Source organism: Neolamprologus brichardi, chromosome 23, assembly GCF_056152115.1.
Source record: "Neolamprologus brichardi isolate AB-2024 chromosome 23, ASM5615211v1, whole genome shotgun sequence".
Taxonomy (NCBI): domain Eukaryota; kingdom Metazoa; phylum Chordata; class Actinopteri; order Cichliformes; family Cichlidae; genus Neolamprologus; species Neolamprologus brichardi.
Window position 1 is genome coordinate 29,858,084 of NC_142125.1, and position 27,348 is coordinate 29,885,431.

General features: G+C 41.8%; 1 protein-coding gene across 1 annotated transcript; it reads right to left on the bottom strand.

The window, feature by feature from the left end:
• Positions 1-557: 557 nt before the first annotated feature.
• On the bottom strand, positions 558-27,348 carry hectd1 (HECT domain containing 1). Its single transcript, XM_087836380.1, is given in 30 exon segments — positions 558-965; positions 1,056-1,110; positions 1,191-1,342; positions 1,788-1,858; positions 4,690-4,846; positions 4,986-5,119; positions 6,159-6,380; positions 8,092-9,099; positions 12,200-12,376; positions 12,627-12,793; positions 12,878-12,988; positions 14,587-14,799; positions 17,468-17,607; positions 17,982-18,116; positions 18,224-18,329; positions 19,063-19,157; positions 19,565-19,711; positions 19,808-20,019; positions 20,186-20,449; positions 20,532-20,754; positions 20,838-21,008; positions 22,044-22,182; positions 22,477-22,651; positions 22,955-23,216; positions 23,279-23,593; positions 23,686-23,967; positions 24,514-24,741; positions 26,160-26,394; positions 26,495-26,644; positions 27,194-27,348. Coding segments are annotated over 29 exon segments (6,144 nt in total). The 5' UTR covers positions 26,635-26,644; positions 27,194-27,348.

Here is a 27,348-nt window from a genome sequence, read left to right on the forward strand (position 1 = left end):
GTGTCATTCAGAGATTTGGGCAGCTGAGCATCATGTGTCTGCTGTGAGTCCTGCTAATGTTTCATGCTGTGTGTGATTGTCTTTAATGAAGTGCAGGGATTCATACTTCTTTGTCCTTTCTATATGCTTTTTGTTGTTTTTACTTTTATACAGAAATGGTAACTTTGTGCTTCTAATTCACACCTGATGACCTGTGATGACATATGTACAGCCTTGTCTGCACCCATACACCTCTGTCATCACAGTATTCCATCAGTTCTTACGTTCGTCACTTCTCTAAGAAGTCCTCTGCCAAGTCAGGCTAGATCACTGCTGCTAGTTAGCTCTTTTGTCTGCTGAATTAAAGCTAAGCTTAATTGTCCACGTTGTTCTTAGCCACCACTAGCTGGCATGTGGATTTCCCACTGAGTTCTAATTCGGCTTTTTCTCCAGCATTTTTTGCTTTGTGTTTTGGTTTGACTACCAAACCAAAGTGAGCAAAGCAACAAATTCTCATTTGCCTAAGGATTGTCCAACGCTCCGTTCTCATTTACCCAATTTCGTTCCAAATGCAGGTACTACATATAATCATTAATGTGGTTAAAGTGGAAATGTTGAATAAACTGTTTTGTTTTCATATATTTTGCAGTCCCAAAAGTCCCCAAAGATGCTACAGATTTAAGGAAAATGCGCATGTACATTAGACCCAGTAGCATAAATGCAGTGTGTTCCAGTGTGCAACTGAGTGTTTTCGTACCCTCCTGCAACGTGCGCGTGTTAGCAGCCGAGTCTCCTCCGATGATGTAGAGGATCCGCAGTAGCTGCAGGACATCCTCCACTCCACAGGCATTCTGGCTGCATCCTGCCTTCGCCTGCGCAACCTCTCTGGCACCACCCAGAATCTCACTGCTGTGATTGGCTGAAACTGAACTGGGGCTCAGGCCACCAGAACGGCCCCCGACCCCAATGCTGTGTTCACAAAACTCCTGTCAAGGGGAACAGAATCGAGGTCAATGAAGAGACATCAGACATCCAGACATCCGTCAGACATAAAGAGAAAACTTGGATAGACTCACCATCTTTCCACTCTCCTTCTCTTTATCAGAGTCTTTCAGCTCTCTGTACATTATCCTGCATTAAAAACAGAAGTCAAAAATTGTCCAAGACCTGTCAAATGCAGTAAAGTTTGCATCAGATGTCTCCTCTCTTACGTGTACGTGGGCTCCCAGATGCGCCTCAGTTTATCCGTCTTGACAGCTCCGTTGCAGGAGAGCTGCAGCAGCCGCTGGACATAGAAGAAGATGGTGGACTTGTAGTTGGTAAGAGAAAGCTCCACCTCCCGGGTTGTACCCAGCCCAGCCACCTGAACACACAGACAGGACAGATACAGCAACTGTTTTCCAAAAATATACACGCAATGAAGGAAAAGGATAAATTATATAAAACTGAATATGTTCCTAAAATTATTTTGGTACCAATTATCTTTCATTTTAAATGCAACATGAGGGTATTTTTTGTTTGTTGTTTGTTTGTTTGTTAAATCAGCTACCATGGCAATTTTTGCACAGCACTGCAAAAATCTGAGGATACAAACGTGCTTAAACATTGTGACCATCCTGTGATCGCACAGACAGACTGATAGACTGGGCAAAAGGAAGAGTATTCTGTGGATGAATCACCAATGACAGCTGGGAAAGGAACTGACTGTATCCTACAAAATATACTCAAAGTCTTCTGCTGATTAATCTGAAATAATTATTTTAAGGGGAAAAAAACATTTCATTTGAGCACCAAGTAATTTATCTTACCTTAAGGGTGAGAGCGAGGTGAGGAGAGGGAGCACACTCCACCTCCTCCTGAACCTCGGATCGAGGAGTCCCTGGACCAAGGGAGACAGAGAAACCCCTTTTTAAAAACATGGATGGAACATTACACTGCAGACCTTTCTTAAAAGAGTTTATTTTTCTTTGAAAGAATGATGATTTCAGCATAACTAAGATCTCAAATAAACAACTGAACTCTGAAAAAGATTTCTACACCAGTAGTCAAAATTTCTGTGCAAGTTCTATAGCCTCAAGGATTCTTTCAGTCCTCATTTCCTGACTTGTATTTTTGGTTAAATACAGTGGGGCAAAAAAGTATTTAGTCAGCCACCGATTGTGCAAGTTCCCCCACTTAAAATGATGACAGAGGTCAGTAATTTGCACCAGAGGTACACTTCAACTGTGAGAGACAGAATGTGAAAAAAAAATCCATGAATTCACATGGTAGGATTTGTAAAGAATTTATTCGTAAATCAGGGTGGAAAATAAGTATTTGGTCACCTCAAACAAGGAAAATCCCTGGCTCTCACAGACCTGTAACGTCTTCTGTAAGAAGCTTTTCTGTCCCCCACTCGTTACCTGTATGAATGGCACCTGTTTGACCTCATCATCTGTATAAAAGACACCTGTCCACAGCCTCAACCAGTCAGACTCCAAACTCCGCCATGGCCAAGACCAAAGAGCTTTCGAAGGACACCAGGAAAAGAATTGTAGACCTGCACCAGACTGGGAAGAGTGAATCTACAATAGGCAAGCAGCTTAGTGTGAAAAAATCAACTGTGGGAGCAATCATCAGAAAATGGAAGACATACAAGACCACTGATAATCTCCCTCGATCTGGGGCTCCACGCAAGATCTCATCCCGTGGGGTCAAAATGATCATGAGAACGGTGAGCAAAGATCCCAGAACCACACGGGGGGACCTGGTGAATGACCTGCAGAGAGCTGGGACCAAAGTAACAAAGGTCACCATCAGTAACACACTACAACGGCAGGGAATCAAATCCCGCAGTGCCAGACGTGTTCCGCTGCTGAAGCCAGTGCATGTCCAGGCCCGTCTGAAGTTTGCCAGAGAGCACATGGATGATACAGCAGAGGATTGGGAGAATGTCATGTGGTCAGATGAAACCAAAGTAGAACATTTTGGTATAAACTCAACTCGTCGTGTTTGGAGGAAGAAGAATACTGAGTTGCATCCCAAGAACACCATACCTACTGTGAAGCATGGGGGTGGAAACATCATGCTATGGGGCTGTTTTTCTGCCAAGGGGACAGGACGACTGATCCGTGTTAAGGACAGAATGAATGGGGCCAAGTATCGTGAGATTTTGAGCCAAAACCTCCTTCCATCAGTGAGAACTTTGAAGATGAAACGAGGCTGGGTCTTCCAACATGACAATGATCCAAAACACACCGCCCGGGCAACAAAGGAGTGGCTCCGTAAGAAGCATTTAAAAGTCCTGGAGTGGCCTAGCCAGTCTCCAGACCTCAACCCCATAGAAAATCTGTGGCGGGAGTTGAAAGTCCGTGTTGCTCGGCGACAGCCCCAAAACATCACTGCTCTTGAGAAGATCTGCATGGAGGAATGGGCCAAAATACCAGCTACTGTGTGTGCAAACCTGGTAAAGACCTATAGTAAACGTTTGACCTCTGTTATTGCCAACAAAGGTTATGTTACAAAGTATTGAGTTGTATTTTTGTTATTGACCAAATACTTATTTTCCACCCTGATTTACGAATAAATTCTTTTCAAATCCTACCATGTGAATTCATGGATTTTTTTTTTCACATTCTGTCTCTCACAGTTGAAGTGTACCTCTGGTGCAAATTACTGACCTCTGTCATCATTTTAAGTGGGGGAACTTGCACAATCGGTGGCTGACTAAATACTTTTCTGCCCCACTGTATCTTCTATTTATACTATTCCATTAATATCCATAAATACTTTCTCTACCCGTTTCAGCCTTTAACATCAACAAGGTGTTAAACAGAATATGCTACATTGAGAAAACAAGAGGAAACGTATCAGTTGGGTCCATCATAACATAGAACTTTTATTCAACAAAATGAAAAATGAACTTAAAACTAATTTCCTGTAATGCAATTATTAGTTCAGTAGTTGGTCAGATAAACAACGGGAGGCACCTGCCATTTAACTGATCACCAGTCTGTGTCATTAAAACACCACAGAAGAATAGGATATGTGACATTAGAAGTAATATTTTTCTAATATTAATTGTTGTTTAAATAAAATCATATATTCCAATTGAATTTAGGATTCATTTTAAAGTTCTTTTATTGGTTTTTAAATCTTTAAATGGTCTGGCACCTGTGTATCTGTCTGATTTGCTGAAGCCCGATGTCCCCACTCGTTCGCTCCGGTCAGCTGAGCAGCTGTTGCTCTCAGTCCCCAAATCACGGCTGAAACTGAGAGGAGACCGATCGTTCTCTATCGTGGCTCCTAAGCTTTGGAATAATCTTCCTCTTCACATTAGGCAATCGACATCAGTGCTGGTTTTTTAAATCCAGATTGAAAACGCATTTTTATTCACTGGCTTTTGACTCAGTGGTTGACTGACTTGTATTTTATTGTTTTCGCTATGTTTATTATTTTATCGTATTTATTATTCTTATGGTATCTATTATGTTTCTATTGTTCAGCATTTTGGTCAGCCTTGTGTGTTTTTAAAGTGCTATATAAATAAACGATGATGATGATATTAGCATTGCTGCAGAACTATCACCAATCAGTTATGTTGCCGTGATGTCAAAGCTTTGACAACTAACAAAATAACAAATAAATGCCAACAACAGCATTTACAGAAACTAGCTGAAAGTCCTGTGATGAGCGAACACTTCCTCCTTTTCATTTTTTTTTTTTTTTTACCTGGAGGAGGGATCTCCAGGTCTGTGGTCTGCTGGACATTGGTTCTTCCTGGTCGGGGGTCAAAGGCAGGAACCAGAGCAGAGAATTGCCTCTTTAGGACAAAGTCGTCATCCCATGTCCTCCTGCGTCCTCCTTTGGTCTCATACTCCTCCTCTTCCTGCAGAACAGCAGTGACACAGTCACCCCTCTGAAGGGCTTTCGTACAAAACATCCACAGCTACAGCGAGAGATCATCTTTGAATCATCAGGGGAAAAAACCCCAAATCTTTAAAATAAGCCCAGATCGATTTACGTACCAGGACCTCCTCATACTCTTGATCCTCCTGATTGTCATCTTCGTTCTCGTCATCATCGTCATCAGGCTCTGGGAGGTCCTCCTCATCGTCCAGCTCAGCCAACAGTGTGTTGGCACGGCAGCTGTCCAGAAAGTCTAAAGGGAGAGAAAATGAGCGGATGGACATGAAGTCGGTTAAACAACTGAGAATAAGGGAAAGAGGGGAAGATGGCGCTTGGCACACATGTTGATAAACTCTAGAAACATGAGCTTAGGTTTGGTTAATTCTGGTCCGGTTTATCCAAATCCAACCAGTTACTATACATATTATACAAAGACATGCAAAGACAGTCTTAAATGATCAATGTTTATGTGTTTTAATGATCTCTGCACGTTTTCTATAATAAAGATGTAGCTGGTGTTATGACTTGTTCTAAAGAGCATGTACACACACAAGCAGGGAGGTAGCAACGCAGCGGTCCCCAACCTTTTTTGCGCCACGGACCGGTTTATGCCCGACAATATTTTCACGGACCGGCCTTTAAGGTGTCGCGGATAAATACAACAAAGTAAAACTAGTACCGGTACCGAAAAAAAGAAGATTTATTCATAACACACATGAAAAGACCCAGGAAAACCGAGTTAACGATAAAAACGATAACAAAACTAATGCTGAAAACCGATAAAAACCCTGAAAACCATACATTTCACACCTGAGCCTCAACTCTCGCGGCCCGGTACCAAACGACTCACGGACCGGTACCAGTCCGAGGCCCGGGGGTTGGGGACCGCTGTAGTAACGTGATCGTGAACCTGGGATCGTGTTAGTGTCACCGTTTGCCTTTAATAACTTTGCTTAAATATAGGATTATGTTTAAAAGCAAAACTACTTGGTTTAAAGATTTGCGTCAAGATATGCATTGTAAGGGCATCACAGGACGAGAGCGAAACAACCCGTCTCCAAGATGCCAGTTGTTAAGATTTTCAAGGGGATTTTCACCATCAAGCTGAAAATGATTTCTATGTTTTTATTTTCTGTTATATTTACAAATAAAATTAAGGCTAAGCTCTAAGTTCCTATCTGCTAACTTTTACACAGTTCAGGTAACCAGTGTGCTGACTTATATGAGAGACAATAGGCAGCACAAGTTAGCTGAAGCAGGCTCAGTGAGTGAGTGAGAGTGTGGTCACCAACCATAGAGAGAGAACTCGGCCTCCTGGCCCGTGTCGCTCTCGCTGGATGTAGACGTCAGGCTGGTTGTAAGGGTGTTGCTTAGTAACTGGCCCACCGACAAACCCGTGGTGGCTGTGGCTACATTATTGCTGCTGGTTACTATGGAGGTGGACATGGTAACGGTGGAGGTGGTGCCAGTGGTGGTGAGGTTAGGAAAGCTCTGAGCACCCATGAGAGGAGAAGCTGCAAACAAACACACACACAAAAACAAACAAATGGTGGTTAGTTTGTCAGAAACCAAAGAAACAAAGCAGCAGGTGAAGCTCGTTATGCTCCAGTCATCTAACTGGAAACAGCTGATTGGCTGGAGGCAGCTCATGCGGTTTACCCAGTGATCCAGAGGAATGATCCTCCACATGTGGTCTGAGTAACTTTGGACTTAAAAATACTACGAGATAATATTTGAAGCTGAGAACAAGCATCTTCACACAGCCATTCAAACAGCAAACTCAGCTTACTGAATCGTGCCCTCTGAGTAAATAGTGCATCCGTTCCTAATTTTAAAATCAATTCTAAACACACATCCTGTGGTCTCACTGACCCAGTTTGGGAACTTTATTTGTTACCAAGTGTCATTATTACTTTGTGTAAAACTCTAATCCACTCCATTATTCATCTAGTACAGGGGTCGGCAAACCTGGGCACACGTGCCACAGCTGGCACGCCAAGGGTTAACTGATGGCACGACTATAGGGTGTTTTTTCGTTTTTATGGGCTGATTTTTATTTATTTATTTATTTATTTTATTTATTTATTTATTTATTTATTTTGGGGGGGGCGGGGGGGGGGTAACGGTATAAACAGTGAAAGGTGGTGGATTGGCTAGATGCTGGCCGATGTGTAAAAATAACTCAAGTCAATAACTCATAACGTATGTATCTCTGTATTAACAAACATGCCATGTTGACCCAGTTTATTTATTTTTTTAAGGTTTCTCTCATGCACTATGGTGGGTTACACAGTGCCAGTCCAGCAATGGACAATGGATTAAGTAAATGCTAGAGTTGCATGTTTTACTATAAATTTGCTGATTTGTGATAATGACATACTAACACATTAACACGTACGCCACACTCATGGAAAGTGCACTTAACTAGAAGGAAAAAATTAAAAAAAGGAGAGAGAGAGAGAGAGAAAAAAGGATTTTTAAATTCCTGGTCTAGTGTAAGGAGCTTGGAAATAAAAGCGTCTTGAGAAGAAGTTTCTCAGATGAGAGGTGAAACGTCTTCAAGCAACTTAAAGAAGTCCAGACGCTTTTCTTTCCAAGCTCCTTAGACTACGATGACCTGGATGACTGAGAACCTTCACAGGCATCTCCTGGTCTACTTTGTGCAACGTTTTAGTGGAAGAAGTACTGCCACTGATTATTCTCAAAGCAGTAGGCTGTGGTTGGGCTGACTGCTGTGGTGGTTTCTATTATCGTCGACTCTAGGTAACACACCAACTGTGGACCTGAATTTTAAAACAATGAAATGATTAACATTTTAAACATGAGAATGAAATACGGAAAATAATTTTACCAAGATTACTAAAAATTGAAGAAGGTCCAGACAAAAAAAAAAAAAAAATGTTTTGAAGTATTACCCATGAGTTTGTTTTTTGCATTTTATACCGATCAGTGCATTTCAGAATCGGTGCCTGTGACGACTCATATATTGCTTTTGTGGCAAATATTTAATAAGTTATATGCACCATGTATCACCATTCAGCTGAACGATGTTGCCATACGCCCCAGCTCCAACTCAAAAGATAATTAGATTGTAATACTCAAGTTATTTACTTGCTGGCAGTACCCGTGATGTTCCGTGATAGTGGACTGAGGTGTAATACCAGTCTTTTAATGGTATGTTGTAAGAATATTGTAGTATTAGTGCAGTAATCCTGCTGTACTCACTGGCAGTACTCATGACGTTTCTGCCCAGCGTGTTGGTGTTGTTGTCGCTGCTGCTGCGGCTCAGGTTCATGTTATTTGTGGCATTGGTGCGCGACATGTTGGGTGCGCGGCGGACGAAGGACTCCATCAAGCTGGCCTCGCGAGATGACAAATTAGGGACGCTGGCACTGGAGCTCATGGGAGCGCCGGCAGCCAAGAGGGAGCTGACCGATAGCCGGGCATTAGCCACCGAGCACATAGGCCTCTGGGAAGGCGTGTCCTTGCTAGATGACTCCGACACCGAGCTGACATCAGGGGAGCTCACGCTCACTAGCCCCATGGAGATCGCTGTTGCCGGGTCAGTGGTGGCCATTGCTGTGGATGAGTCTTTGTTTCTGGTTTCATCTGCTGTGGTGGATGCATCACCAGTAAGTGTGCCTGAGCTGGATGCTGAACCAGATCCGCCGTCTTCTGCAGAGGACAGAACGACAATTGGCTCTTGCTGATGTCCATCAGAGCCAACCCCGCCTCCCATTACTCCTCCTATCCCGGTTCCTTGGTCAAGCACTAGCCCGTCAGTTCTTCTCTCCAGTCGCAGACCTCCTGCACCTGGAAAACCAGCGGAGGAACTTAGGCTGATGTCAGAGGAGGAGGCGACACTGCAGACAGAGCTGCTGCTCCCCTTTCTGCTGGAGGAGCTGGCACCCCCAAGCGATGAGGCCCCGCCCTTATCAGGACAGTTATTTTTAACCAGACTGCTCCATGACTGCTGAAGCGAGGATGACGATGTGGAGGAGGAAGATGATGAGGTGGTGGTGGTGGTACCGCTGCCGCTCGCCGCCTGCGTCACAGAGGGTCCCACCGTGGTGGAGGCGGGGCCTGAAACAGTGGATGAGACAGGTTTGGGTGACGGCGCTGTGGCAGCCGACTCAGGGTCGTACCCTGGAGCAAGCTTGAGGTCAAACTTCCCTTCAGCGCCCATACGGTAAGAGTTAGAGCCGCCAGCATCCCAGGTTACATCAATCCAGCCTGGATGGACAGAGAGATGGGAGGGAGACGGACGGATAGATGTCAGAGACCCGAGAGAGAGACAGAGAAAGAGAGACAGTAAGAGAAGTAGACAGCAGAGAAGCAGCTTACAGTCAGAGCAGCTCCACACTGGGCCAGATCAAATACTTTACATGAAATATTGCTTTAGAGTCACAATGAAACAAAGCACTAACTAGCCTGAGAGAAAATATAGTATAGTACAGTGAGAGAAAATTACTATACTTGAGTGTTTGGCTTTGGGGGGTTTGTGGGTGTGGGTGTTAAAACATCTTTTGCCTGATAAAAAGAGTTGTTAACTGACTACCACATTCCCATCTTAGATCCAACAATGTGTCCAAATAACCAATTTTTAAAGAGGAAGGGGTGTTATTTTAACTAACCAATAACTATACATAAACAGATTTTCATTAATATACCATTCTTTTTAAATCAACACTGACAAGTACCTGTGCCATCATATGGTTTTCAGTTTTGTTTGTTTTGTTTTTTTGTTGTTGTTGCAGTTTTAGGAGTTGAGAGCCAAGCATCTGCTGAGCTACACTCCACAACAGTTACACTTCCTCCAAGCTCTGTCAGTATGCTTCCTTGGTCCTGCGGGGTCATCATTTACATGTCACAACTAGGAATAATGGGCAGGAAACTGAATCAAACCACGTACTGGCTCTTTAGAGCACTAGCTCTAGCATTGGCTCTGGGTTTGGTCAAGAGTTTTTTTAAAGACAGATTGAACAGTTTTAACTACATTCCTCAAAAATAAATAAATAAAACTTTAAAAAATAAAATAATTAACATTAACTAAATAATAAATAAATAATAAGTGAATATTTGCTGTACTGTTTTTTACTTTATCCTGATAAATATACTAAATATTTAAGTGATGTTTCTTGAGTAGAGTTCATGCAATATAAACCTATTGAACCCATCTGTTCCTTCCTTTGTGTATTGTACAAACAAAATGTACAGAACATAAAATAACATTGCAAAAATATCATGTAATTCCCTATAAGGGTGCCATTTCATTTGATTTTAAAGAACAGCACACTCATTGATGTTGTCTGTTTAAATTTCTAATGTGGGGTTCTGGGTGCAGGTGGAGCAACAAGAGAGAAGAATATGGACATGATCATAGAAAATGACAAAGCAAAAGTAGAAAATACTTCTGGCAAATGCAAAGCATCAAAGATGAAAGGAATTAAACTCAAATAATGACAGTCATCTTGGCTTGTAATGATTTTTTTTAAAGAAAAAGAAATGGGGAAAAAAATGGAGCTGCTGGTGGTGTATCCATTTGTTCAGCTCACTGAGATGGCATCAGATCTGGGTAAAAAATAAACGTGAGAAGCACAAATGGGATAGGAAGAGAAAGGAAGAGGAGGAAAAGAAGAGGAGAAGAAGAGAAGGAGGAGGAGGAGAGTATGTTTGCCCTTATCTGACTCTCCAGGTTAAATTGTAGAATTGCAATTTCTGGTTTTGAAGCCAAAAGGGAAGACTCCAGAAATCCTGAAACAAAATTATCTCTAAAATTTTTATGTCATTTTTCACTAATTTCACACCTTACAGAAGGAAAAGGACCCATTTCTTTCAGTATGACTAGACATTCCATAATCTATCCACTCCAACACTAACCATTCCTCCCCATTTGGCCCTTTCAAAAAACACTCAGCTGGATATAATGTTGTTGCTTAAAGTTACAAAAAACATTACAATCTAATTAAGTTATAACTCACTTGCCAGCTTCATCACGTCAGTTTTTGTTAGGGAAACTGACTAATGATGTGTACATGCGTAAGTTTCACCTACTTTAGCCAATAAGATAAGTCACCACAATCAGGGAGCTGTCCAATTATCCTAGATTCAACAATTCACACTCAACCCTTCATTCTACCAGCCTATCACAGACAGATTTAAACTGAAAGGTATTTATCCACAGACCACTTCCTAAATGCAGATTCCACTTGGCTGTTTACCTTTTACTGTAACCACAGTCCCCTGTGGAGATCAATTAAACCAGTGACATGTGCCTTGTGAACATGAAGCTAAATACAAGAAAAGAAAAAAAAAAAAAGACACCGCTGACACATCATCCTTCTGACATCTCAAGGTGAAGAAGGGAGCAGGGAGAAAAGTGTAAACACAGTTGTTCAGTAACCTGCTGTGTTAAAACATATTTTACACAGTACAAAAACCTGGGTGGGGAGGCTGAAGCCAGGGTTTAGATTTTAGTTCCTGAAGACAGAAACAACAGGGCTGAGGCCTGTACTACAAAGCAGGATTTCATCTTATCCAGGTATCTTCAGGGTTAATCCTGGGTTTTCTGCACCACAAAGGTGGAGATCAACATGTATAAAGTCACTATCCACTGATCAATCAAGTCCTCAGATAATAGCAGCTTCTACTATCAACGTGTGCTGCTAGAAGAAGGGTCTAAGGTTTTGTGACACATTTTCACTGATGCCTTTACAGCATGTCGTAAGTATGTTTAAGTGTTTTACCCATTTCGAAAATGTGTAAAATCTTGTTGTACTTTATTCTAATTTTAAGTCATCTTACACTAGTGGAGTTGCAGCCATAGAGCACAGAACACAAATCAAGAATACCTGTCTAATCAATAACCCTGTAAAGCCTGATGTCTGAAATAATTGCCAGAATATCCTAATTATTTGGAAACTGGAGTGTTTATTGAACATTCTGATTTTTTTTTTTAAGTGTTATTAGTTAAGTGCATATTTGAGTTTTAATATGTATCATTTTGCTACATCTGGCATTTTTTGTGCAATTTATAGCTCACAGTAGCACTGCGTGTCTTAACTGTATTCATCAGGTGTCACTCGACCCATGAAACCTCCCTTTTAGACTGGTCAGACATTATCGCCACCCCTTTCATGCGGACGCACAGGAGAAATAACAGGTTGAGCCCGCTTCATAGTACAGGCCCTGGACTCCTGCAAAACATTTTGGAAAATGCACTACAGCAGTTAAACCGGCCGGGATCCACCAGCTGTTGGGTAAACGGTGCATTGGTTTGTTTTTTTTTCTGTTCATCACTTTCTGTTTCATCTGGTCTTGTGTGTTTGCTTACCATTGTGAGCCTCTCCAGTAATTGTGCCCTCTCCAGGTGGGTTTCCATCCTGGTCGCGCCACTTCCAGTCGATGCCCCGAACAACCCGTGCCCCTGGTACGATGTACTTCATCACCTGAGAACGAAACAGGCGGCGCTGGCGGCGAAGGTTTGCTTCTGCCTCCTTCACAGCTTTACCTGTAGGACAAAGAGGCAGCCAAATTAAAATCTCACATTTAACCAATTTGACAGTTACTTAGACAAAAAGCCAAAACAGCAAAAGAAAACAAATCAAACCCTGATAGAGGAGGAGCAGTAATGCAAGGCTTTAAGATAAGGTTCATAAAATGTTAAGCTACTGACATAATTTTCAAAAATGATACCAACAACTAAAATCCTCTGGTTGTCAATCACTAGAAGCAAACTGCAACTGAAGCAAAGTTCTCACCCAACTGGTCCTCACAGACTGCAGTGACATTGCCATACAGCTCAAGTCCAGATAGTGACAGATAGTGTGTCTGGCCGCTGGCGTTCTTTCCCATCTGTTTAATTCTGATGTGCCTCCAGCCCTGCTTCTCTTCTTTAGATGGGTCCAGAGGCCACGTGGCTGTCGACCTGTGAAAACAGTTAGATAAAATTTCAACCATCTATGGACTTTGGTTTTTCAGCAGTTTAAATGAATTTAGAGAAAAGTCTTACCCGGGTTCATTTAGGCTGCTGTCATCTACGTGGGTGTAAAGAGTCGTCCAGTTCTGACCATCTTTGGACACCTGAAAGACCCAGTTCCTCAACGCAGAGCGGCCATAACCCCTGCAGGAGGATTAATATTTTAAAAATTAGACATGCTAATTTCATATCTGCCATTTGTCAGGATCTGTGTATGTTAGTTATAGGATGCATAATGTCTTAAAGTCTACTTGTTTCTTCCCCCCTGCAGTTTCAGTGTTTTATTGCATGGAATGGATTATATTTATCATCCAATATCTCTCAGGAGGTAGGCCCATTCTATTCAATAATGTCTCATTGTGTCATTCTGTTTAGGGCTGCCACGATTAGTCAACTAGTCATGATTACGTCGACTATTAAAATCGTCGACGACAAATTTAATAGTTGACGTGTCGTTTGAAGCTTTGTAAGATCCCAAAAGACGCAGGAATAAGTAGTAGGATTTAAGAGTGTAATAACGGACTGAAACAGAAGATGGCAGCACTGCATGTACAAGGATGCCAGCTGCCGTTAAACCCCCAAGAGGTGTAGAATTGTTACCACACAACTTGGTCAGGTGGTATATTGGTTTTATTTCCAGATGTCTTCAGTAGTTTCTACACTACAACGTGAGGTAATAACTGGCAGACAACGTTTTATTTTTCTATACGAAATAATCCTGAAAAACGATGATGATGGCGATATTGATGCCGGTATGTTAGAAAAAATTAAGAGACAGGAGCATGTTTCTCACAAGGTTTCATCAACTCCTCTGTTAAGATTACTAATTGGTATGCTTAGTTTCTTGCTTGAAGACTTTTTATTGATTTTATCACAGCAAATACTTAGTGGGTTAGCAGACAGACTCTTGCTACAAAGCCATAATTAGAATTGCATGTAAATGGCTTTTTGGCAATAACTTGCTGAAATTAGCAGGGCCTTTTTTTCTAAAAATGGCTTTATCTGGATGACACACATGTTACTCCAAAACAAATATATACACGGGGTGATTTTGGCATGGATAACTTGCACATATATGGCACCATCATGAATAACCTTTGAACTATGTGTAGATCTTCTGTGTATTTCACAGAGGACTCTGCATTGATTTTTTTTAAACATTTTTTTTAGATTGCTCAAACAGAAGGTCAGTGTTTAACTTTGCCTCAGACAATTTTAAATGAATTCAAGTCATTTTTCTGGACCTAGTTTATAGATTTTAATGTTGCACTGATACTAGTGAATGCCTGAAAGAGTAATGCTGAAACTGCCATCAAGGCATAAGAAAAGATAAAAGAAAATGTAATCTCTTAGAGTACACAACTGTAATTACATTCAGATCTACTTGTGCATTAATGCCGTGGCAGTGACCAAAACTACAATTTACCCAGCCATTTGTTGTTGTTTTTTTTAGCCTGGATTACGTTTTTAGCCGCCTTGTGCAGCTCAAGATTTGGCTCAGTTTTTACACTTGTAATCTGGTGCCAGACACAAGTAAACACCTAACTGAATATCTTGCATCTAAACTGATTAGCTTAGGATAATTTACGCCAGTTAGAGGCAATCAGACGTTGCCAACACCCAACATTCCTAGATAAACCAAAGTTAGATCTGGAGAGTAAATAACACCTTCATGATATTTCAGATTCTATATTACCATCTAGATATATGTGTTACATCATATGATGCGCCCATCTTATTACCTGGCATGCCTCAGAGTGTATGCTGAGGGAATGACCCACAGGCCGAGGTCGATAGCAAACCAGGCATTCTTGTCGTCATTCGTGTGGCAATTCAGAGCAGAGCTATCCCGACTGAGAATGTCTTCCAGTCTCCCGTAGGGGAGATTCCGGCCCTCTGAAGAGGTCACCACCACTAGGCCATAAGCTGCGGGGTTTACCCACTCGTAGGCAGTCCTGAAGAAAACAAATATTGGTTTACTGAGAAAGAAAACAAAAACAAAACAAAACTCCACTAAAGCTCCCCTAGCTCTAAATGTAAACATCTAAAACGTTGCATTACTTTTTAAAAGAACCGAAGGACTGAACAGAAAAGTGTGAAATATAGCATTTTACATTGATTGCAAGTATACAGAAAAATGATCACAAACCCTAGAAACTTGATTCTGTTTATCTGGACATATAGTTTTCATTGGGAGAAACATTTCATTACTCATCCAAGTGACTTCCTTCAGTCTGACCTGATGGCCCACTGTTAGTCAGTGGTGCTAGTTTCAGTCATTATGCAAATGTACCGTCTATAGGGCTTTGGAGCGCCCCCTCCCGCCATGACAGTAGGCCAAACGGAGCACACGGAAGCGTCAGCTATGATTCGTACGTACTGTGTTGTTGGTTGCAACGTTAGATCACACGATAGGGAAGGCAAGCAGCTGGAAATGGGCTCTCTTTTCATCGTTTCCCCTCCTGGAGGCAACGGGAGGGATCTCATTTATCCGATTTTACTAAACAAAGACGTCAGGCTTGGATTGAAGCGGTGAGACTCGGACCAGCACGCAAGGCGAGTGCAACGAAAGCGAAAAATTGGGGTTACCTCATTGGAGGTAACCCCCGCCCCAAAAACATACAAAATTGCGATCATTGTACGCTAATCTGCACATAACCTTCAGATGAATCACGCACCTGGAATACTGGTGTACATTTACCTTATGTGTATGCATTAATTTTATTTTACATGCTTTCATTATGCAGCTGCAGAGTATGAAGGTGTGCCCAGTGCAGAAGTAATAGATGAAGATCTGACAGAAGACCAACAACAAAATCACCATGTCACGGAGGCTGTGGACAGGAGTTACTCATATTATGTGAGGGTGAAGACACGACACTGCTTGATAGGAATGTTAAGGTGTGCTGTGTTTTGGTGAATATGTGCCCCAGTGTGGTTGTCAAACCAGGGCCAAATGAAACTTGCTCTTGTTGAATATTCATAAAACTGCTGTGTTGCATGTACAGTTCATTGTAAATAATTGTACTTTCTGTAAAGTGGTTTCAATAAAACAGAAATGAAAAGTATGTTTATTTTATTTATTTTTTATTCAAGACCTGTTCACATGTACTTAGCAAGTACATGTGCAGGTACACGTGAAATGCAAACTATTTACATGGCAACGCACAGCTGGCATCAATCGTGAATCGTTCATCTAGAGCAATTTGGGGGGCAGCTGCTGAGGAGAAGTCAATGTTATGTGCAGGAATTTATAATTTATTTATTCGCCGTGTATGCGGCTATGCGCTGACTCCACGGACAAGGTACACGAAAATATCAGAATAGGACAACGGCGGTAGGCTGTCTGGGTTTCCACTCCACTGCCTTATTTCATACGGGTCCACATTACGGATGCACGCTATTTTTTCCAAGTACCGTCTCTTGGTGTAATCGGTCGCGATACAGCCCTTTGTCTTTTGTGCTGATTTTAAGCATGGTTCTGACAGTCCTGCTTCCAACACAGTGTGTTTGTTTTGATTTGTGGCCTTCTGGCATGGCGCCCCGATCCCACAATGCACTGCGGCGTGACATCAACTCCAAACCCCTATAAGTGTGGGGGAACCTGCAGTCAGCGGAGACTGAAGAAGTCACTTAGGTATCCACACTAATGCGTTTTTGTTTGAAAACCCATCATTTTCTTTCCGTTTTGGCCCCCCGTCCACACTGACGTTTTCCCCAAGGAAAAACGCAGCGTTTTGAAAACGCTCTCGAAGATGCATACATTTCAAAACGGAGCTGTCTCGTCGCATTGTGGACACTCGAAAAGGCAGACTTTCTAAAACAATGATGCATTTTAGTCATGTGATGCAGTCATGTGACCAATTAAACAAAGATAGCAGAGGACATTATACAGCAGTTGTTTTGTTTGCTCAAATTTTGACAGCCCTATTAAAGATTTAATATTAGTTTATACATGCTCCAGATAGCTTTTCTTTAAATTATTTAATTCTCACTCGCTTTGGCAACTTTGTACTTTTGTGTTACTCGCAGCAACAACTCCACCTCATTGTTAGTCCATTTAAAAAACTCTGTGCTTTTTCTCGACCTTTTGCCGCAACGTTTCAACGAGCCGGAAAGTAAATAAACGGCAGACAGAAATGAGGTAGGTCAAATCTTCTTGTGCTTCACGCATGCGCAGTACTGGAACATTAGCATTTTCGGCCGTTTCAATGTGAACGCACAACTCTCTGAAACCGCTAGTGTGGACGTGGAGCGTTTTCAGACGAAAATGCCGTTTTCAAATTTATCCGGGCTAGTGTGTATGTAGTCTTAGAGTGACGAAACGTTTCTCATACTGAAAAAGCTAGGTCTAGATGAACAGAATCAACTTTCTAGGATTTCTTTATCTGGATGATTGAGCAAGCTATCAAGACAGTAACATAAACCATTTTAAAATCTGCTAAATTCATCCTAAAAGGTGTATGCTGAATAAAATGTAAGAGGAACACTAGTTTAACATGATATAACCACAAATTTGATAACATTAAATTTATACCTGCAGTGCAAGATGCAAATCATTTATGCAAATCAGCGACCAGTAAGCCTCATGTTAAATTTATAGCTAGCTGAAGTTGCTCTTACTTGGCGTTTGTTCCGACCCAATAGATGATACCATTTTCATCAAAATCGTGTTGGTGCCTGAAAGTGAAGGTCTGCCCTTCCCTCAGCTTCCGCACAAAGACAAAGGATGAGCGCTCGAAGTCGTACCACTGCTTTGCCACCTAGAGGAAGAAGAGGCCAAAGAGGAAGGGAAGTCAAAAATCATCTGGAATCAGGTTGATACACAACATTAAAAAAAAAAGTAAGATCAAAACACATTGGTTCCCAAAGGGGTTGGGGGTTCTTTTTCATCCTTTGGTTCTTTTTCATAAGAAAGAAAAAAAATATGAAAATGATTTTTTTTCATAAGAAAAAAAATAATTTTTCTTATGAAAAAAAGATTTAACGAAAGTCAGACTTGGGCATGCTGTCTGTGAACGGCCATAAATAAACTTGACTTAGAGTACCAAAGTTGTGATTTCCCCCCCACCCCACTGTCCAAGTATTTCCAGACCTAGGTGTATTTTGGTTGAATGCATTTTTAGTGTCTCCTCACCATCTTCAGCAGGTACTGCTCCAGAGACTCCACAGTTGCAAGTGGTTCCATCTTCAACATACGACCTGTCCGGTCGATCAGGGCCGTCTCTCCCGGCGCTCGCTCCAGCCGGAACCGCAATCTCCGTGTAAGAATCTAAAGCACAGAAACATATTTTAATCACACGCTGTGATTATGGCAAGCAACATTACTGAGAGCTTCTCCAAATAACACACCAGGACCTTGAACACACGTTGACTCACCTGCAGGTTTTATGAGGATCCCGGAGTGTCATACAGGTGCAGAGGTAGGCGTTCTATTGACTCCAGGACAGCTATCAGTTTACGGATTAAGGCAACAGCTGGTCGGCTAAACACACACACAGAATCATTTATCAACTTTAATCAGTTCAAACAAAACATAGGCAGTTTAAACATCTTCGACAGTGCTATGTGACCGAGTAGAATCCAAGTGATAACTAAGGAGACTAAAGGATCCTTCAGTTCTTCATAATGATTTTATATTTCAGTCAAACTAGGCTGGACACTACAGCGCAAACAAAATTACAGCAACTGTGTGTAATGAACTTGGGATTTCACTGCATTTGTCATTTTTGCTTTGAAAAATGTACACATTTAGACTGTTCAGTGCAGACCAACTCTGACTGTCTGCGTTTATGCGTTTAGTAAACCTTGTGATTGCCTTACAATCAGAAGTGATTGAGCAGTCAACACCCTCAACCTCTGGGCAACCAGCTGGTTACCTCAACTACTTGCAATTGTTCTCGTGATCACCAGGCAACCACATACTTTGTCCTAGTCCGAAGGAGGTTGCCATCCTATTTGTACTCTAGTGTGACTAAGCTATCACTTTTATAGTTGTCATTCTGACTAACTTTGTCTGCCCTTTGTCATTCTCTGTATATCGTTTCTCTTTAAATAAAATTTTTTGGGTCTACTTCATGTAGAAATGTCCTCATTTATCCCCATCTTTCTTTTCCTTGTCTCTCTTTGAACAAAACAAGTATACTGTCCTATAAATCATTATGCATAAGAGTGCTTTGTTTTCATTTATCGAATTCAGAATATGAGCATGACATTACCTTTCATCATCTTCATTCTCGCTGAAAGCCGCCTTAAAGACATTGATTCTTTCCATTAAAGGCTTACAATCATGTTTCAGGTCCAGTTCCACACTCTACACAGAAGCATAAGGCATGTCAAATTTTCATCTTTAAGGACAGTGCTATGTAAGAGATGAATATATGATGTACACTAGATTCTAATGAACTATTAGTAGAAGGCACAGATTGTTAAGGCTTTCAAGTTTCAATGCCAGCTATACAGAGCTCTTCAAGAAAAACACAGCCTTTGTCCAACACAGCCATTATCAATATACACTTACTGCTGTTTACACTATGTCACTTTATTAGGTACAACTTTCTACTACAAGGGTGGTCCCCCTTCACCTCTAGAACTAGCATAAATTCATATATATATATATATATATCTCCTAATTAAGGCCTTTATTTGAAAACCAGTACCTTAGAATATTTCAATAAAGAATAAATAATCAGATGAATGAGAGATTTAGAATTAGCTCACATTGTTAAGGACTGTAAACAGAGCCTGGACCAAGCCACTGCTACACATCTCATACGGAGAAATCGTGTTTTCATCCTTCAAAACTACAATCAGGTTTTCCAGAGCGGTTTTCATCAGGTCCCTCCATGTGTTCTCCCCTTCAATACACTGTTAACAATATAAGTGATAAGCATGTAAGCATTTACATTACTGTTTATTACTGCAATCCAATGAGAGTCTGTCTACTAATGTGTACTTGTGTACCTGTCTGTTGGTGTGCAGCTCCCAAGCAGACTCCAGCTGTGTTGAAATGTTCCGGAGAGTAACCACCACTCCTCTGGGCATACTTTCTACAGCTTTGAAGTGATCATCATATAGCTCTCTTGCCATACTTTTCACCTTCTGCTTTGTCTTCTCCAGTTTTGACTTTAACTTCCTGCCTCGCTTCCCCGTCCAACCAGTCACAAACTCTGAGCCTACTCAGGTACATGCGCACACACACAAAGACACACACGAAAATGAGACATTTAACAATGCTGCTGAACACGTTTGTACTGTTTAGTAAATTTCAACTGGAAGAATATTTTCCTTTGTTTGATAGCTTACCTGTATACATTTTGCTTATTAGACAATGAGACTCACCCAAGGATGTTTCTGCTGTGAAAGAGTGCTTGGTTCCTCTGTTAGACTCAAAGACAAAGCCAGGCAGGTCTTCCTTCAGGATGGTGGCCTGCTGCCCATCTGAGTTGTGGATAGCAATCTCTCCATCCTTCAGGCAGGTCAGAGACCAGTTCCCTACGGTCAGCTTGGTGGGGCCAACACTGGACAAGATGGGCTGACTGGCTGTTACTGGCTTCACCTGACTCCGTGCCCGCTGTAGCTTCTCCAAGAACTCGCTGCGAGACTCTGCAGCCCAAAAGAGATGGACCATTGTCAGCAGAACAAAATGACAGCTATGCAAGTGCATTATAAGCATGTTAACTCATACCGGAGCTGTCCGATCCCCCTTCTGGACTTCCACTGGAGTACATGGTGGCTAGTTTCCCATCCAGGATGAACCTGAACCAGCCATTGGAGCCATTGGAGAGCTCAAGGGCAGCAGCGTCAGACCAGATGTAGAGACAGTCCCTGCCTCTGATGATGGACCAGTCCCTCCAGTGGTATGGCTTCCCCTGCTGGATCTCTCTAGCATCCTCCTGCACCTCTTCCTCCTACGAGAAAAATGTATGTATATGATATACACATACTGAAGACTAAATCTTAAGCTTCATCTCATCGTCCCCTCAGTGTATACCTTCTCAGGTTTTGCTTCATCCTCGTTCTCATCATCAGATGCTGGTCCAGCCAAAGTCGACACTTTGTTGATGACGCCTAGTCGAGCCAGCTGGTCAAGGAAAACATCTCCACCCTTATCCACCAGATCCCTTATGATCTGCAAAGCCAGAAGGTGACCGTCGTCATCGTCCTGACACAGGGAGAGAGAAAGCAAGAAAACATGTTGTTATCACATCCCTCCTTAAAAGAAGAAAAAAAAATGCATGTAGTGTGTAGGCATGCTTAGACTGTCACATAACAGTACGACATTATGGTGAAAAATGTTGTGTTTTTTTCAAAACACTAAAGTGGTTCCTTAGTCTTTATCATCCCTGTGTTGCACATCTTTGCATCTCTTTTTTCCTCAGGCTGTCTAGAGTGGGGAAGAAGCTGCGTTAACCATAACACACTGCTCAGAAATGTGACACTACTTTATAAAGAGTTGAGAGACTTTGAACAATATCTGGGATGCCACATTAGTGAATTTACTTATTACAAAAAATTAAATTAAATTAAATTTACAAAAACTACAAAGGAAAACCTTTCCCTGTTCAAAAACACAAACATGGACAACAGATTTGGAATCAGACTGCTTGTAAATGAAATATGTCTGTGAAGGTTCTCAGTCATCCAGGTCATCGTAGTCAAAGGAGCTTCTTTGCAAGCTCCTTGTAAATGAAACATACACTGCTGAAACAGAACATTGAAATGCAGGATAAGATAGCGGACTTGAAGAACTGTGATGGAAAAAAATAACCTCCAGATCTATGGTGTAGCCAAAAAAAAAAAAAGATTTAAAACTTAGAGTTAGTTAACATAACATGTAATTAACTGTGGGAGGTAGCCCAGCTTCGTTGAGAAAATTCACACAGCCTTAATCAGCTGAAGGAGAAATGCTCACCACTGGACCACTGTGCTGTGTGGCACTCAAGCACCCAAAACCAAAACCATGTAAGTCAATGTGATCATCACCTTTGGGCCTTTGTAGTATATACACGGCAGCGTTTTAATAATTGTAATTAATTAATGGCATATTAAGCATCTGCTTAAGCTAGTGTTCATTCTCTGTTGGGCTAAAATTAGATCTATTCTAACTAGGTATGTCCTGCTAAGATTCTGGGTTTTGGAAGGTTTGACAAATAAGACCCAAAAGCATGTCTGTGTCTGTGTATTTGAGTGTTTGTACCTCTTGATCGAGGACAGTAGCTGTGATCTCCACCAGCACCGTGGGCAAGTTATGTCCCGCCTCGCTGTCACACACCTCCTTCAGCAGCACTTCGCTGCTATAGTGAACCATTTTCCTGATCAAAGCCAGACTAGCTTTCCTGAAAACCATCAAAATAGAAACATGCAACTTCATTTTTCTAGTGAGAACTCCCAGCCTGGTTTTAATTATAGACAGCAGTTCCTTTTATGTCCACTTCTGCTCCTTTAATTAAGATTTGCACTGGACATAGTAGTGAAGTTTGATTCAGAACAGAAAGAACACAATGTAATATGATTTGATTAACTCATGTAAATTCGACAATATTTACAGTTTATCTGATGTAGCCCAGTAAACAATGGTAAATTAAGGTGAATGAATGGCTGCTGCAGAGTGCTTAGACACTGTCATTTACCTAATAGAAGGCAGCATGGTATGCTGAAATGTTTGTGCAAAAACAGGCAGAAGTCTCTTTAGGTAGATAGGAGCCATTTCTGGGTCTCCTTTGGGTTCACTGCCCTCCTCCTCCTCTTTGTTAAGATCTTTCTTCTTCTTGTCATCACTCTTGTTCACTGGACACATCCAGTCTCCTGAAACACACAGATGGTTTGCCTTTTGAGACCGATAGACATTTGTGCATCACTCTCACTCACAGCAAAACCAAGTGCAGGTAAGCATAAAGCACATCTACTGTAGGTGCAAAGGGCCTGGTTAATTGGGTTAATTTCAGTTTTTTTGTAGACATTGCAAGGAAACTTCACTTTTTGGCATAAGAAAGGCAAAAGTGCAAAATTAACACAAGTCAGAGACAGAAAAGGCACGTTACAATGAAATGATATAGCAGCTGAACCAGCAATAGCAGTAGTGGTCTTGCATAGTCCTGGTTTACTTACCAGGAGACTGCAGTATAGCTACAACTTCACTGTGTCCCCTCTCCCTAGCCTTGTCCAGAGGTGTTTTTCCATCCTCATCCCTCAGGTCAGGGTTGGCCCCATGACGCAGGAGAGTCTGCACACACACATTACAAAGGAAGCAATGCAAAAAAAAAAAAAAAAAAAAAAAAAAATCAGTCAGCAAAACACATTACTCCAGAAAAAAAAATGTTTCAGAAAACTGGACTACTGCAGGACTAAACGTGCATTTCATCCTTAGGAGCTAGCTGATATGATTAAAAAGTTAAAAGGAAGTGTGATGAAATTTTTCCAAACTATCAACACTCAGACTCATGGCTTCTGTAATATTTATTAGTTTGCATCATTACCTCCAGTGTCAATGGCATCGATGAGAGCATCTGTGTCCTTGCTACGGATACAGTCGATGAGCTGTCGGTGTGATCTCTCCCCAGAACTGTCCAGACGTCGCAGCCCTGGGATCCTGCCCGTCGACCCTGCTGTGGACTTTGGCAGCGCTTTTCGCCCCTCAAACAGGAGCACCAGCAGGAGGTCAACCAGCCGCATGGTGTCCAGTACACAGCGCTCATCTCCTCCCAGTGCTGACTCCATCGAATCGGGCAGTGCTGAACGCAACAAGTCCTGGACACCCAGAAAGAGAACATTTAATGTTGATCAGACTTCTTACTTAATAAAGTAATAAATACGTCTTCATTCAAGGTGTTTTGACCTACATGTGTCACTAGCGGAGACCCCCTGCAGAGTGTTGACAGCAGGCTGACAATGGTAGACACCTGGTTGCTCAATTTCGAGTCAGAAGCCGAGGGGCCTGCACCTGCTGAAGGCCGGCCTGGCTTGCAGGAAGAGGCGGGGCCTGACACTGTGCCTCCAGCAGCCGCCATGCGGGACAGCAGCTCCTCTGTCAAGCCATGTTTGGCTAAAGGGGCAGGGTCTACACCACGACGTGTGAACCGGTCAGCAAGTGAGGCAAAGCAGCGCAAAGCACCGTCTGACACCTGCAGGAGAGGAGAGTTTTGAGTTATAGCATATTCAGCCTGAACAAGGTTAAAGATCTAGCAATGCTTTTCACAATTTTCCCTCTTTAATGAGCTTCTAAAAGGAAATTCGAGTTATTAATGTTCCAACACGGTACCTTTTAAACAAAACATTATAATTTAATTAGTTCTAAAAGTCCCACTGCTTCTTTCTTTAAATCATTTTTCTCACAGGCACAAAGCTATAGTTTCTGTGTTGAAGCTAGGAGTTGTTACAGCATTAGGAGAGAACAAAAACCTAATCTTTCATTGTAATATCTATTCATAGAGAAAGAGACAATCCAAACTCTGAAACTTCAGTTATCTCAATACTTGGTGCACCCTCTTCATATAGTAGAAAGAAGCAGTTTTAGCTCCACCCCTTTTATGACCACCCTCAGTTTAGGAAAAGTGGCAAATAACACAAATAAGAAGGGAGGGCAGCAACTATTTCAAAGTCTCTTTCATACCATGTATTTGTAATCAGAAAAATGCATTAACTGGATGCAACCCCTGTTCTATATTTACCTGGTGGTCTTCGTGTTTGAGGAGGCTAGACAGAGACTCCACACAGGTCTCCAGCGAAGAGTCCTGGGGCTCCATTTTGCTGCAAAGGCGGGACACAACAGCCATGGCTGAGTGCAGAGTGTCTTTATGAACAAGGTGCCCACTGTCTCGGATGAAACTCAGCACACAGTTCAGCCCGCCTGCCTCAAACACTGCGCCAGACTCTCTGGTACAGATCAACTCCAGCACCTGGAGAAACACGAAAACATATGTTCAAACTTAATCTCTAGAAGGAATATGTAACTCCAAATCTTGGTGTACCTGAATCACAGACTTCTCCAAACTATGCCATTAGATAAAATTTTTTGGGTGAGTCAATGATTTATTTAAAGCACTCAACATAGAGACTGATCCTCACTAATTGATATTTCTACCTTTTCTCAGAAGATCAAAAAAAAGAATTTGAAAAATTGAAAATAACAGGATCAAATGACAGAAAAACAGAAAATCTAGTGGATAAAGAACCCCTCTGGGCCTCTAGCACAAGTCTGATCTAACACATTAGACTGGTGACAAAGTAAGGCCTGAATAAACACCACTGTTTGGGAAAATAATTAATAAACATCTGGCAGCAGATTGTTGTGATCTCATGTCTATGGCATAGCCCTGTCGCCAAACCCCAAGGAACCCCACCCAAACAGAGAAGCAGCCTGAGCTGATCAAAAGTTCATCTCATGTGTTAGCTTTCTGTTCAGGACAATAACACAGCAACAGATCAGGGAGATGCCCTCCTCTCTGATTAGACTCCATTGAGGAAAAAGAAAAAGAAAAAAGAAACTAAACCCCTCTGAGGTTTTAAATACTCAAGTATTTGGCTTTTTTGTATTAGTATTATTATTTTCCACAAATTTTACCTGCTCCACTATCATACCGCTTAAAGTGTAAAAATCACATGCGTGTCACACAGCCCAATGCTTTGAGAAAATCTGTGACAATTGTGTGCAGGAAACAGCTGGAGACACTGAAGAGCGTGTTGACAGTCAGCCCAGTAGGAAAACATGAAACTGTAATTTAGTTCAATAGATTAAAGGTTGTAACTATTTCATCAACTGCTGCAACAGCAATAATCAAGTTTAACCAAGACATATGTAACAGCACATGCTGTGCATTATGTCTGGTTCTCCTGTACAGCAGTGGGATCAGCTGCATACGACTGATATTACCCTTGTTCTGATGAGCCAGGGTAGTGTGTTAGAACTATAACAGAACATATACTTTCAGTCAATTCATGTCGTGATACAAGATTTTAGTGGTGAAGTGAGGAGGTGTGATCTGGTCAGTTACAGAGTCCACTTTTTCTGAGAAATTAACTGACTTCAATGATTGTTCCAAATGTTAATACATTACTATATTACATGAGCAACTATGTATACAACTTTCCTTCACATATGGACTTTCAATGTGTGACAGATGTCATGTCAGATCACAAGACTTCCTCTTATATAAGGAAGTACGTTCCAATTTTGAGGATTTATTTGAAAGCCCAGCAAAGCAAGCTGGACTGAGGCTTTTGGCTTATGTTTAAAAGCTGTCAACAACCACCATAAGACAAGAAACAGATCAGACAAATGAAATGGGCCTCTCTCTTATAGTCAGTTGTCTCCTACCTTGACACACTGCTCAGCCAGGTCTCTGCTAGTCCTGTTGTTCAACTCCACTACCACCAGTCGATTACACAGCGCTTTGATGGCCCCATCCACCCCCACAATCCTGCGGGTACATTCTGCCGACACGTCCAGGTAGTAGGTTATTGCTCGGGCTGTAACCTCCAGCACGTTATCTGGAGCACTCTCATCCAAGAAGATCTTACAGAGCGCTGGAAGGAATGTCCGAGGAGGACATCTGGCAGATAAGAGAGGGATGACAGTGAGGAAGAGAGAATGCTGAATTCTGAAATCATGACCACCAACTGAATGCTTGTGAGACAAATACACAAACTTACGTCTCAAAGCAGCGGTCGACGTTATCTGACATGAGCAGTAGCATGCAGAGTTGTTCCAGAGCAATGAGTTGCATGTCACGCTCATCACCCTGACCCATCTGCAGCCACTCCAGCAGGGTGTCTGGGTCCACATCGGCCATGATGGCTAGCCTAAAGCAACAGAAATATACAGAAATCTTATTACTGTCACTCACAGCTGTCATTTATGAGCAAGCAATCAAAGCAGAGATGAAAGATGCATAATTTAGCTACATTTAAGTAGCTAACCGAGCCCCCGTGTAAGCTATTACTGTACTAATGCTTAAACAAATCTGATTTGGATGGTTTATTTATTGTTAGATATAATTAAAAGTGTTAGCACTTCCTATTAAATGTGATTTTGTTGGCCAGCTCGCTGTAACTTACCCAAGCTATATGATCCTGATCATGTTTTAATTTGTACCAATGGGGGGGTAACAAAAAACTTACTTGCCAGGTATATCACCTTTGGGGGTTTGTATCAATTTGCCATTCATTTGTAACAGCATTTTTCAACGCTTTCCTTACTTGACAATGATGTCACTAAGTGAAATACGATCTGCATCGTATCAGTTTTTTGGTGTCTGTTATGTGGACTTTGTGTGCAATCAGTGTGCTGGAAGTAAAATAAATTATTATAATTTAAAAACAAATAACCAACAAACAAAATGAAAGCCTCACCTAGCTTCCCGTTGGCTACCCGGTCTGGCTCAACACCCACTCAGTTGTGTCGCTGTTTGGGACTCATCCAACCAACCAGAGAGAGAGAATGGGAAAGGGAACACACTTAAGAGGAAGTGCTGACGTTCACAGGGATTTCTGGGACATGAAGTCTC